The sequence below is a fragment of the Herpailurus yagouaroundi genome, unplaced genomic scaffold (assembly GCF_014898765.1).
Source record: "Herpailurus yagouaroundi ecotype Mexico unplaced genomic scaffold, PumYag 164, whole genome shotgun sequence".
NCBI classification, from domain to species: Eukaryota; Metazoa; Chordata; class Mammalia; order Carnivora; family Felidae; genus Herpailurus; species Herpailurus yagouaroundi.
In genome coordinates this window covers 16,585,051-16,598,355 of record NW_024412405.1, presented here as the reverse complement: position 1 = coordinate 16,598,355, position 13,305 = coordinate 16,585,051, and the positions used below count along the sequence as shown (strand labels likewise).

At 42.0% G+C, this 13,305-nt stretch overlaps 1 protein-coding gene across 1 annotated transcript in view; it reads right to left on the bottom strand.

Annotated features, from left to right (window-relative positions):
• DCT (dopachrome tautomerase) overlaps window positions 1–5,126 on the bottom strand; it is a 35,748-nt gene extending 30,622 nt beyond the window's left edge. Inside the window, exon 1 of the mRNA XM_040487247.1 lies at window positions 4,298–5,126. Within this exon, the coding sequence (XP_040343181.1) occupies window positions 4,298–4,688 (391 nt within the window). The 5' untranslated portion in view covers window positions 4,689–5,126. The remainder of the gene's footprint in view (window positions 1–4,297) is intronic.
• Window positions 5,127–13,305: the final 8,179 nt, after the last annotated feature.

The window sequence follows — 13,305 nt, the reverse complement described above, 5'->3', positions numbered from 1 at the left end:
AGGAACACAGAGGTCCTAATTTTCCCAATAAGAAAGAATTGGGGTGGGGGGGAGGGGGGAGATGGGTGAAGGGGATTAAGAAGTACAGACTTCAAGTTACAAAATAAGTAAGTCGTGGGGATGTCATGTACAGCATGAGGAATATAGTCAACGTTATTGTATTAACTTTCATTTTGTCGTCTAAGCAACTGTAGGATCACTATGTTGTACACCTAAAGCTAATATATTATATACCAACTGTACCCCAATAAGTAAAAAAAGAAAGCATCTGTCTGCATCTGAGCTCACCTATAACCCAGAAATGTATTCAGTAAAAAAATTCCTTTTCCAGCATATCTCCCAAAGCTCTGCAGTCAGACCCCTTTGATGTTTTGAGCTTCTAAACCTGGTCTAAAGAATTCGTTAAAATGCTGACGACAACTGAAAAATGAAACAACGGGACAGCCCAGCACACAAAATATTTATGTTTCTAATTTAGATTCCCTAGTGGTTTCTTACATCAATTTAACCTGAGTTCATTTTTTCCCCTAATCTACCAATAGCAGCAGCAAAAAATAGAAGAAGATGGGCCTTTTAGAAAAGATTGCATTATCTTACTGGAAAATGGAGAGGGGAAAAAAAATGAAAGGGTCCTTTGATACCAATCTATCTACCATTGAATACGTCCTTGGGCAAAAATTAAATTTAAAAAGACAAAGTCCTAGACCTACTTAGGACGGGGATAAACATGGAGAGTTAGAAAAACCAAGCCATGCACGTTCCTACATGAACTGTATCAGCTCAACCTCAGAAAGCCATTAGACTAAATAAGCTTAAAGACCACCGATTAGTGAATTTACAAGGAGCTCTAAATAGCCTATTCCTTTTAATTAGAGATTCTATTATTTTAATAACAATACTTCATGCTCACATACAGCCTTTCATCTACAGAGCTCAAAAAGGTTTTACAAGTGTGGTTTCATCATTATCCCCATTTTAGAGATTGGAAAATGGAGGTACTTAGTCTCGTGTACAAACAAGAAGCTCTCAGACAACAGTTTAAAAACTATTCGCTGTGCATGTTTTCCAAAAGTCCAAACACACAGCTGCAATTGCTATGTTCTAAGACTCGTAAGGTGAAAAGCTAGCGCCATCTTCTCCTGAAATGCAGCTCTTCCTCACCACTAAATTTGGCAACTTTTTGGTTTCCATGTATCCCTACGGAGAATAGAGAAGTTCTCTCCAGAGAACTCGAACACATGATTTAGGGGTTTTTTTCCCCTTTCAGAGTTTGTTTTTATTTCTCTTTCCTGGGCTAATATAATTTACCAGCTATGAGTTCGTGAAGACTATGGGGTATTTTTTAGTTTTTAACTTTATTTTATGGGGGTAAGAATATTTAACATGAACTCTACACCCTTTACCGCATTTTTAAGTGTCCAGTACATTATTGTTGACCCTTGGTAAATGTGGTACAGTAGCTTATTCATCTTGCGTAACTGAAACTTTGTGTCTGTTGACTAGTAACTCTCTGTTTCTCACTCCCCAGGCCCCTGGTAACTACCATTCCACTCTTTGATTCTATGAATTTGAGTGTTTTAGATACCTCACAAAAGTAGAATGGCAGCCCATTTGTATTTCTGTGACTGCTTCATTTCCTTAGTATAACGCCCCCTAGGTTCATCAATGCTATCACGTATTGTGTGATTTCCTTCTTTTTTAAGACGGAATAGTATTCAGTTGGACGTATGTACCACTTGGCTAAAATGCAGAGAAATTGGAATCCTTGAACACTATTGGTGGGAATGCGAAATGGTGCAGCCACTGTGGAAACAGCAATATGGAGCTTCCTCAAAAAATTAAAAACAGAACTACCCTACGATCGATCCAGTAATTCCACTTCTGGATATTTATCCAAAAGAATGAAAATCAGGATCTTGTAGAGATACTAGCATCCCCATGTCTATTACACCACTGCTTTCAAGAGCCAAGATGTGGAAAAAATCTAAATGTCCATTGACAGGTCAATGATGCATCTAATTTTCCATTGCATTAACAAAGTTCAGGGTCATCGATAGTCCGCTTTCCATAGCTAAACTACATCTCTTTTTTTAATAACCTTTGAGTGACCTAGAAGAATCCCAGGATCCCTATTTACAAAAAGCTATGAGGATACCAGAGAGGAGGGCTTTTGGGTGTTCAAGGTCAGGTTTAGATTCTGAAGACTGCCTCCCAAACCACAAAAACTTCCCTTGGAAGACAAGCAACTCACTCTGGGGGGAGAATAAGTTGAATGAAGGTCATGTGGCTAGCTTTGGGACTCATGACACATCACAAAATGGTGATTACTGTTTATACTAAATTGGTTTCCAGCTCAGCCACTAGGACTTGGCCTGGCCAACATAAGTGGAGCCATCCAACGTTCAAATGGAAAGAGCTATGGTCCTCAATGAGTCTACACAGATCAAATCATGGAGGAGGAAACAAAGACCATACACACTGAGAAAACTGCTTCCTTGGACTGGTCTACAGACATGTGATGTCCTTACTGTCTGGACTTATAGGCCAAACCCTGTTTCTGACCTACTGCCTCTCAGGCATATGTTCATCCTCCTCAGAGCAGGAGATCTCTTTTTATGTTAGGAAGCAGGTCACTGTTACCCAAATTTCCTGTCACTTCCGGAGAACTAGTTATAGGCATTTCTTCTGGAAAGGGAAATTAAAATTACCCCTTCTATTCTGCCATTCTCTGTCCTTTCCTTCCCCCTAAAAAAACAAAAAAACAATACACAAAACAAAACAAAACACTTGCTAGCCAGTTCAAAAATATACAGTAGATGATGATAAGAAGTAAGAGTTATATGTGATTGCCTAATATCTTCTGCTCCCAGATTCTATAAATGGGGGTGCCCAACCATTGTAAGCCGTGCCATTCTATCATTGGTTGGCCTAGAAATAAGTATTCTAGAAGAATTTTTGAGTCATAGACAAAGAAGTTAGTATGTAGTGTGGTTTCAATCACACAGGTAATATGAAACCTGCTGCTTCTCAGACAAAGGCCGTGAGAATCCGTGAAATAATGTCTATAGAAGCAAATGCTCAATTAGCTTAGGAAAAAAGTGGATAGTGTGTGTTCAATATGCTATTTAAAACTTTTGTCACAATGAATACCAGAGGCAAACCTAACGGTTGCTTTGAATCACAGAATTAGCAAGATGGCTACAAAATGATGTGTACAGCCAGAATTTTTTACAAGTTAGAAAAACTAATATCATTCCTACATTGACATCACAGTCCTTTGTACATTTCCTGAGTTTATGTTTTTATGCTCCTGCATAGCTCAATTATCTGTATTTCCTATGTGCCAGCATCATATGAGAACATGAGTGAAAAATAATAATAAAAAGGAAAGCTTCCTATGCAGCTGGATGCTGTAGAACAGTGGCCAAGGGCTTTGCTAAAGTTACCACTTGTGTTTTCTGTGTTTCAAATGCCCTGCCAGCCTCTGAGTGTTTATCACCGCTGTGCATGGCTGCTGAACACAGAGAGGCACTACTGAAAAGGATTTGGGAAGGCTCAGAAGAGCCAGAGGAATAAGAAATGCCCAGAGATTTCAAAGAAATGAGTCAAAAGAGAGACCAAGGTCTGAAAGAGGGACACGGGGCAAATCTTGAAATGCCCACATCCAACCCAGGCAAGAGCAGAAAAAGCCATTGTTATTTTATGACTCTCCTCCCCCAGCTCACTGAAGCTCGGTCCCACCACATCCCTCCAACTTTGCCCAAGTGACAACCCAAGCATAACCTTAGCTAGCAAGATGTACTCTGCTTGAGCCCCGTTCAAAACATGAGAAACACTGAGACCAGGACTGCGGAACACCTGCCTTTGACTCCTGTCTTCTAGATGCCAAGGTTACCCACCCCCTCTTCTACAAGCGCAAACCCATTTCAGAAGGAGAGGCCACCAAACCAATCTTGAAAGGACTTGCTCTGAGGTTCAAAGCTGACTCTGGAGCTCGTTAGCTTCCCCTTCCAACAGACAAGCCAATGGCATGTTGGCATGAGTTCACATAACCAGGCTTGGCCCATGGAATATTCATTTGGTTTCTATAACTAGATGTCCTAGAGGGTGTGAAAAATATAACCAAGACATCAGTCTTACCCAGTTCGTTGCCTATGAAAAACAAACTTGGCCGGCCATTTAAAGCCTGGTCTAACACTTTCAAGAGCCTCTTCTCTTTCTGAGAAGGGGCTCCCTTCCCACCTGGGGTCCCCTGACCCGGCTCAGAGCATGCCCGCGTCTTGTCCACCTGCCTCACCTCTGCATCTGCAGGTCCGGTGGAAGAACTTCCTTGGCCACCATTCTCGGTCATCCTGGTTCCGTAGGATGTAAGGACCACTCCAGGGCCTGGTGTCAGCTTGCACCTCCACGCACTGGCCCCGGCCCTCCAGATAGCCACAGATGTTGTCCGGGTCCTCACCCAGTGCCGGGCAGCACTCCTTGCTCACCAGGTTGTTCACGGTCATGCAGACCCTGGGGAACTGTGCCCAGGCTCCAGGCAGGATTCCACAGCCCAGGCAACCGAGCAAAAGCCCCCACCCAAGGGGGCTCATGGCTTTATCAGCAGAAGAACCCGCTCTTGCTTTCCACTCCCTGATTCTACTCTGCCTTTCTCCTTGTCTTCCACTCTTAAGCTCTTGAGCATTCATTCCGTTGATTTTTGGTTTTGAGGGTGAGGGAGTTGATATTGTTTTGCTTGGCGTTCTAGCTCTCTCCTCCTTAAAAAATACCTACAAAAATCGCAGAGCCCACGTGTGTACACGTGTGTATGTGCACACGCACAGACTATTTTATATGATCCAAACAGCTAAAACAAATTTAAAGCCATTAGGAGCACCTCTAACAGCCAGATTTAATGAGGGTAGCGCTTCTCACCATCTTTCCCCCGTTAAATCAGGCTTTGTCTAATTGAGTTAATTTACGGGGTACTGCAGTCATCCTACTTATTATACTGGTATTTCTAAACCCCCTCCTTTCCTCTTTAGCCCATAACTTTAATTGCCTTGAACTCAGTTCAAAAGCCAAACACCGTGCTGCCTTTATTCTATCTGGCTTGCCAAACCACGGGGCCTTGTGAGGTTTGTTGTAAGGGCTGGGAGAAGCCATCATTAGGGGGATTAGTATTAGAGAAACCCTCATTGTTAGCACATGACCCGAAGTGCATAATGAAGTCCATACAGTTGCTGGCTTTGTCTCAAAAGGGCAAAACCATCTTCATTATCTGGGCTCATGTGCCCCGGCCAAACTTGTGACCTCAGACTTCCCGGGGAGTCAGTAGATGCAGTGAGTTCCCCGTTGTTGTTAAAAGGCCTTTACAGACAAGCGCGCATAGCTAACTACAATTCACTCCTGACTACTCGCTGACGTGCTGGAAAGACCACTACAGGAGGTCACACAACTTCAGAAATAAAGAAACATTTATTTAGGGCTGACGTACAAGGAATTGCTTTGTTCCACAATTAAGGGCCCTCTTCCCTCCAAATCAGAATGTACTATTCTCCTATTCAGCACATCGAGGCAGCAGATTTTGAAAAATTACACAAAGTAGCATGCCACCAGAAATTCAAAATTATAATGATCTGATTGTAAGGAAGGCAGTGGAACAATTTGGAGCCAGGGGTGGCAAGGGGCAGCTTTTGATTTATCTTAAAGTTAAGCATTGTCAAACTTCAACCTAGAACACAATGCCTCCCCCGTGCTCCTGAGGGCAGCAAGGGGAGCATCCTATCAATAATGATGGCTACTGTTAGAGCCTCTGTTTACCCCTTCGTGGTGGAAACAGGACTGACTTGCTGCCCTAAGAGTCTGTGTAGACAGCCAATGTGACACTGCTTCAGACAGTTTCTAAGAATACTTTATATTTGGGCATAAAGATACAGAACGTTCCGAAGAAAATTCCTAAGGTTAAATTTTTTTTTTTTTTTAGAAGGAGAGAGCACAGGAGAGGGGCAGGGAGCGAGTGAGAGAGAGAGAGAGAGAGAGAGAGAGAGAGAGAGAGAATCTTAAGCAGGCTCCACACTCAGTGCAGAGTCAGACACAGGGCTCAATCCTACAACCCTGGGATCATGACCTGGGCTGAGTCAAGAGTCAGACGCATAACCTATTAAGCCACCCAGGGGCCCCTAAAACAATTTTTGTATAGATGTTCCTCCCCTGTGTATTTCTGTGTCATGCCCTTGACATTGTGACTAAGTAGCAGTTCTCATCTCTGACTACACACCAATGCCAGCCAACCACCCGAGCCCACGGAAGCAGAATGTCTGAGGGTGTGGCCAGGGCAGTATTTGCTATAGGTTCTCTAAGCCATATTAATGTGCAGCCTCAGTAGAAAACCGCAGGGTTAAAATAAAGCACAGTTCCTGAAGAAATGTTGGAACTGAGTCAGCTGAGAGACTCCATGTGTGTTAGTTTCCTGGGGCTGCCTTAACAATTTACCACAAACATAGTGGCTTAAAATAACAGATTTATTCTCTCATAATTCTGAGGGCAGAAGTCCAAAATCAATGTGTTGATGAAGCTGTATTCTTGGAAGGCTCCGGAGGAGAATCTTTCTTGCCTCTTCCAACTTTTGGCGGTTGCCTCCGTTCTTGTTTCCCTGGTTTGAAGCAGCATCACCCCAACCTCTGCCGTTGTCACATGGCCCCTCTTCTTCTGTCTGTGCCTCCCGTCTGTGTGTCTCTTGTAAGGACACTTGTCATTGGATTTAGAGCCCACCTGGATAATCCAGGATGGTCTCATCTTGGCAGTCTTAAGTTAATTACATCACTATAGACCCTCTTACCAAATAAGGTCACATTCACAGGTTCTGAGATATGGACATAATTTCTTGGAGGCCACTCTTCAACCCTCTATGTCATGAATATGAAACTTGAATAACATAAGAATTGCAATACCTCAGAGTTGGGAGGGTGTTGTTGAACTCATTTATTCATTCCATGTGTACCTACTGACCCACTTCATGTCAGCATTGTGCCACTTTGAGATTCCCTTCTGTGTTTTGTGATGCCTTGGCTCCAAAAATATCAGATTCAAAGTTCTTAGATAATGTCGCTGATGGAATCAACAACTCCCATATGGGAATGCCCCCAAGCCTAGGCCCTTGGCTCTCTTTTCTTTCATAACAATGTTTGCTAGGTAATTCACCTAGTCTGTGGCTTTAAATACAGGCTATCATGACTCCCCAAAATTACAACTCTGGCCCTGACCTCAACTGGGAGCCCCAGGCTCATATAACTAACTTCCTACTTGGTCTCTCACTCGGAGACCTAGACATTTCTCACTTAACATTTCAAAGTAAACTTTTGCTCTCTCCACCCAATTTTCTTCCCCGTTAGTCCTCCTCACCTTAGTCAAGAGCACCACCACCATCTCATTAGTGGTTCTGGATTCTTAGAGTAAAATCCAAGGTCATCATAAGGATTTTACTCCAAGGTCCTTTCCATGCACTAATCAAAGGGTGGGCCATGTATCCACAAACATGTGTTCCTGGTCTGCATCAAAGTAAATATAATAAGGAGAGAAATTGAGAGTCAGCATTTAGAAACTATCATGGCAATTTGGCATTGGCACAACGTTCAAGCACGTGATCAGTGGACTCATCTCATTGAAGAGGAGGTCTAGTAAGGGGGTTGCCAAGCTTGCGTGGACGTGATCTGGTAGCATAAGCTGCAGACTAGTCACGTTGGATTGCATGTTGGCCTGTGGCTGAAAAAATTTTTTAACTATTTTTTAAGTTCTTCACCATGGACAGTTCGAGAAGAACTGGCTTGTAAGGTCCTCCACGATCTGTGCCTTGCCCACCTCTCTCTCCCTCTTGTTCTGCTATCACAGAACACAGCAATTACTCTAGTATTCAACCATGTTGCATTCATTTCCACATTGGTCTTTCTTCTGCCACTCCCTCCGCCTTGAATGTTCTTATTCACAATCCTCCTTGTCACCCAGGTTTCAGCTCACACGTTAGGATGTGAGAGAGGACCCTCTCACTCTATTGTGTCCACATCCAGCTGCCTACTCTACCTGGCACTGTTTTCCTTCAGAGCACTTAGCACTATCTAAAATGAACTTATTGGTTTACTTGCTGACAGTCTGTCTCTTCTATTCTGGTATAAATTCCAGGGGAGCAAGAAACTTAGCCATGTTGTCTTTCCCCCATGCTAAAAGAAAAGTTACTTGATAACAGTTGATGAGTAATTATGCTCACTTCAATTTTTTTATGTTCATTAGAAGAGTCTCACCATTATAGTGACTGGCTTTATACAAGTTACATGTTATGACTATATAAAATAAATGTAGACTACTAAATACCACTGTCATGTTAAAAGTTCCTTATAAGATTTGCTACACTGCTAAAAATGTCCGATCTAACACTCCACCACTGGTCCCCACCACATCACCACCAACAACAAATTCCCCCCTTACTATTTCTGATGAGATATCCATCACCAAGGTCTGGTTAAACACCTCTAGGAAGGAAATCCCTTTAAGAAATAGTTCTTTTTTTATTATTAGTAACTTGTTTTATTTTTTATTTTTTTAAATTCACATCCAAATTAGTTAGCATATAGTGCAACAATGATTTCAGGAGTAGATTCCTTAATTCCCATTACCCATTTAGCCCATCCCCCCTCCCACAACCTTTCCGGTAACCCTCAGTTTGTTCTCCATATTTATGAGTCTCCTCTGTTTTGTCCCCCTCCCTGTTTTTATATTATTTTTGTTTCCCTTCCCTTATGTTCATCTATTTTGTCTCTTAAAGTCCTCATATGAGTGAAGTCATATGATTTTTGTCTTTCTCTGACTGACTAATTTCACTTAGCATAATACCCTCCAGTTCCATCCACATAGTTGCAAATGGCAAGATTTCATTCTTTTTGATTGCTGAGTAATACTCCATTGTGTATGTATGTGTGTGTATATATACATGTGTGTGTATATATATGTATATATACCACATTTTCTTTATCCATTCATCCATCGATGGACATTTGGGCTCTTTCCATACTTTGGCTACTGTTGATAGTGCTGCTATAAACATGGGGGTGCATGTGTCCCTTCGAAACAGCACACCTGTATCCCTTGGATAAATGCCTAGTAGTGCAATTGCTGGGTTGTAGTAGTTCTATTTTTAGTTTTTTGAGAAAACTCCATACTGTTTTCCAGAGTGGCTGCACCAGCTTGCATTGCCACCAACAATGCAAAAGAGATCCTCTTTCTCTGCATCCTCGCCAACATCTGTTGAAGAAATAGTTCTAAAGGTTAAGAAATTCTTCCTTTTTAATAACTATTTCATATTTAAAATTTAACATAATTTGAATTTGAATATAAATAGTGAAGATTTCCTTCACCAATGTTTCCATCAAAAGCCCTTGGGAAATAACCCACCCCCCCAACCCCCCCAGAATGGGTCCAGTCCATTTTCCATAGAATTTTGTCCCTATCTTCTCTTTTTTCAGACCACATTTCTTCAGTTCCTTCCATTTTCCCTTCATATGACCTGATTTTAAATCCTCCCATTAGCCTGTACTCTTTTTTTCTGGAAAATTCAGTTTGCCATTTGACCTCTTCATGCATGTTTCCCATAAGTTAAATCAATGTTCCTGATACAATCTGAGTAAAGACGACTAACAAATTAGCTCATGGGGTGGGTGGCGCCTGGGTGGCTCAGTCGGTTAAACATCTGACTATTGATTTTGGCTCAGCTCATGATCTCACAGTTCACGCGTTCAAGCCTCACATTTGGCTCTGCGCTGACAGCATGAAGCCTGCTTAGGATTCTTGCTCTCCCTCTCTCTCCGTCCCTTCCCACTTGCTCTCTCACTTTCTCTCTCTCAAAATAAATAAATAAACATAAAAAAAAATAGCTCATGAGCTTTGCTTTAGCAGCCATATCGCTCATCAATTTTGTATCTGTTAGCCCAAGCTAAGTCACGTGGCAGTTAAGACCTCAAGAATCTCATTGGCTTGTGAAACAACGTCTACCACCCATCAGCTCTAATTATGCTCCACAATGCCTCCCCTCCCCCCACCCCCACAGGACTCAGGGTAAAGGAGAATCTTTTCCTTACTCCCTTGATACTGTTCATCTTCTGACAAAGAAGTCAGTGATGGGCCACTACCTCGCTTGTTTCTGCTCGCATTCTATTGGCAATAAACAGAAATTTATTTCTCACAGTGCTGGAGCCTGGAGGTCCGAGACCAAGGTGCCACCAGGCTGGTTTCATCTGAAGCCTCTCTCCTTGGCATGTCCTTTCGCTGTCTCGCCTCATGGTCTCTCCTTGTGCACACAGGCCCTGATGTCTCCTTGTGTGTCCAGATCTCCTTTTCTCATGAGGACACACATCAGACTGGGCTGGGACCCTCCCCAACATCTTCATTTTCACTTTACCTCTTTAAAGGCCCCGACTCCTTGTACAGTCACATTCTGCGGTACTGGGGATAGGATTGCAACATGTTAATTTCGACAGAACACAGTTCAGCCGGTAACGGGGTCAAAATGCAAGAGTTCACTTTTGTCTCTATTAAACTATATATATATATATATATATATATATACACACACACATACATGTATATGTATATGTATATGTATATATATAGGATAGAGAGAGAGAAAGAGAGAGAGAGAGATAAATAGATAGATAGATGCACACATACTCCTGTGTAAGTCCAAAGGTAATAAACAGGCAGCCAAGTTGTTGTTTGTGAGCAAACCAGGGGTGAGAGAAGAATCCAAGAATTCCTGAGAAGTTGGTGTAAGTAATCAGAAATCTAAGGACCAAGCCAAGATAAGCTAAGACGTTGTCACATCATGGGCATAGCTGTAATTATATATTGCCTTATTTACAAAAGGAAAAGTCTTTGCTGGAAACCAAAGAGCAGAATCCAGGAGGAAATATCTCATGGGCAAATTGAGATCATTTACAGCTAGTGGAAGCCATAGAATCAGGGACTATTCTATGAAATGTTCTGAAACCCAGTAGAGAGGAAGGAGGCTGTGTATCATAGAGCTAAGTAATCTGAAAGTAGAAAGTACCTTATTAAAAAGCAATTTGTTTTACAGTAGAGGGAAGCATCTTAATGAAAAGAATGTCCTACGTATTTCCATTTTGCATTTTGGCCCCTAGAACCTGCTTGCGTGTGAGAAGGATTCCGTGTGTGCTGCTGGAAGTGAATTGAATCAGATGCTTGGGGAGTTTGTGAGTGAATGGGGCAGGATGGGTTCGCAAAACTTTGCAGATAGGATGCAAGCCTGCTTCATACACTCAAAGGAGGAAGACACACACGTCTCTAGTAATCCAATGGGTCTGTAAATGTTTTTAGAGCTGTTGCTAAGGCTAAGACAGAAAAATTATTCGCATCTTTCTTCTGCCTGTCAGTGAGTTGCCTGCTCTTTTCGGCATGTCTCCGAATGTGAAAATCCTCCCAGTTTATAGTCCCTGCTGGACTCCTCTGCCCAACGCTTTTTGATCTATTCTCTGCTGCCATATCATGCGGGAAAGAGATTATTTTTTCCCCTGTGTCCAAATGGTTTCCTAAATGCTGGGCATCTGTCCTGATAAGGGTTTTGCTTTCTACATCTAAGAGCTTTCCTTTTCTTGGTGGTGTAAATTGTTCTTCAGAGGAATTAAGGGTTAGGAATGAACTGTGTGGCTTTCTGGTATTTCAGTGGGATGCAGTTTTCCCCTACTGGGTGCATTTTTGGGTAGTCTTTCCTTAAGGCTGTGTTTATACATCAAACACATCTTTTCATTTCAGATTTTGCATTGCACATCTTTATATTCATTTGTTGTGCACACTGGTGCCCTCCAAGTCCCATTTTATCCTTTGGGTTTTATCCTTCACCCTGGTAACAGGTATTCAACTTAGATTTTTTAATGTGTACCTGTATAATTTAATGACTTACTTAGGTAGGTAATATAGCTACTCCTCCTTCAAAATATGGATCTGTGGGGGATCTGGGTGGCTCGGTTGGTTGAGCATCTGACTCTTGGTTTCGGCTCAGGTCATGATCTTGTGGTTTGTGAGGCTGAGTCTCGAGTTGGGCTCTGCACTGGTGGTACAGAGCCTGTTTGGGATCCTCTCTCTCTCTCTTTCTCTCTCTCTCCCTGCCCCTCCTCCACTCACGTGTGGAGAGAGCTCATGTGTGCTCTCTCTCAAAATAAATAAACTAAAAATCATAAAAATATGGATCTCTGGAAGGAAGGGAATCACTCCCTTTCCTGCGTACTTCTTATCAAACCCAGCAAATACCACTTACAAATTTGCAAGAAATTATACAGGCTGAAAATGTAAACTCTTCTGGACAACTCTAGTACTAACAAATCCACCAGAGTTTATAAATGTGTGACTAAGACTGTTTGGGCCCTAGAAGGATCACCAAAATATATTGTCAAGTGAAAAACATGAGGTACATAACTGTGAATTCATTGTGCTGGCATTTACATGTGAAGGTGTTGGGGGGAAGACAGAGAGAGAGAGAGAGAGAGAGAGAGAGAGACTGTGTGTGAGAGAGAGAGAGAGAGAGAGAGACTGTGCCTGTCTATCTGTGTGTAAATGTAGTGTATAAACACAGAAAACAAGGTGAGTGGCTGTCTCTGGGAAGGGAGCTTAGAAGGCTGGGAAATCAGAGAAGAAAGGAGACTTATTTTGTTCTTTTGTACATTTTGAATTTTGATCATGCCTATACAGTACTTATCTTTTTAATCATACATTAAAAATCTTAAGTTAAAAAATTTAGAATGATGGGCATTTGTGAGGATGGCATTATGTAGAGGAACTTTTTCTGTAAGTAGTAAAGGCACTATGGCTTTGGCACAACCCAGATTGGTTTTATTGACCTTGACCCTGCTACTTCCTAGTTCAATGACCTTGGACAACGTAGTTACCTTCTCTTAGCCCCAGCTTCCTCATCCATCAATCCAAGATGATAATATCTACCAAGTTTAATTTTAAGGGTTAAAAGTGACCCCACATATAAATTGCCTTGCAGAACTTGGCACACAGTAGGTACTCAGCAAAGAGTGACTGTAATTACTATTATTTCCATAGAAGAATCCATTGGTGCCACGGCCAACCTTTTAAATTTCTGTACTGCAGTCTGACCTATTATGTCATTTTTAATTTGGAGAACCATTACCTTCTAAATCAACAGCCCATAATTCCTCTATTTCAATGGACAACCAGGAAGGTGGGGGGAAATTCCACTAGGATACTAAAAAGTCCTCCCCACTGAATCTTTATCCCAGGATTTATCAATTAATACAC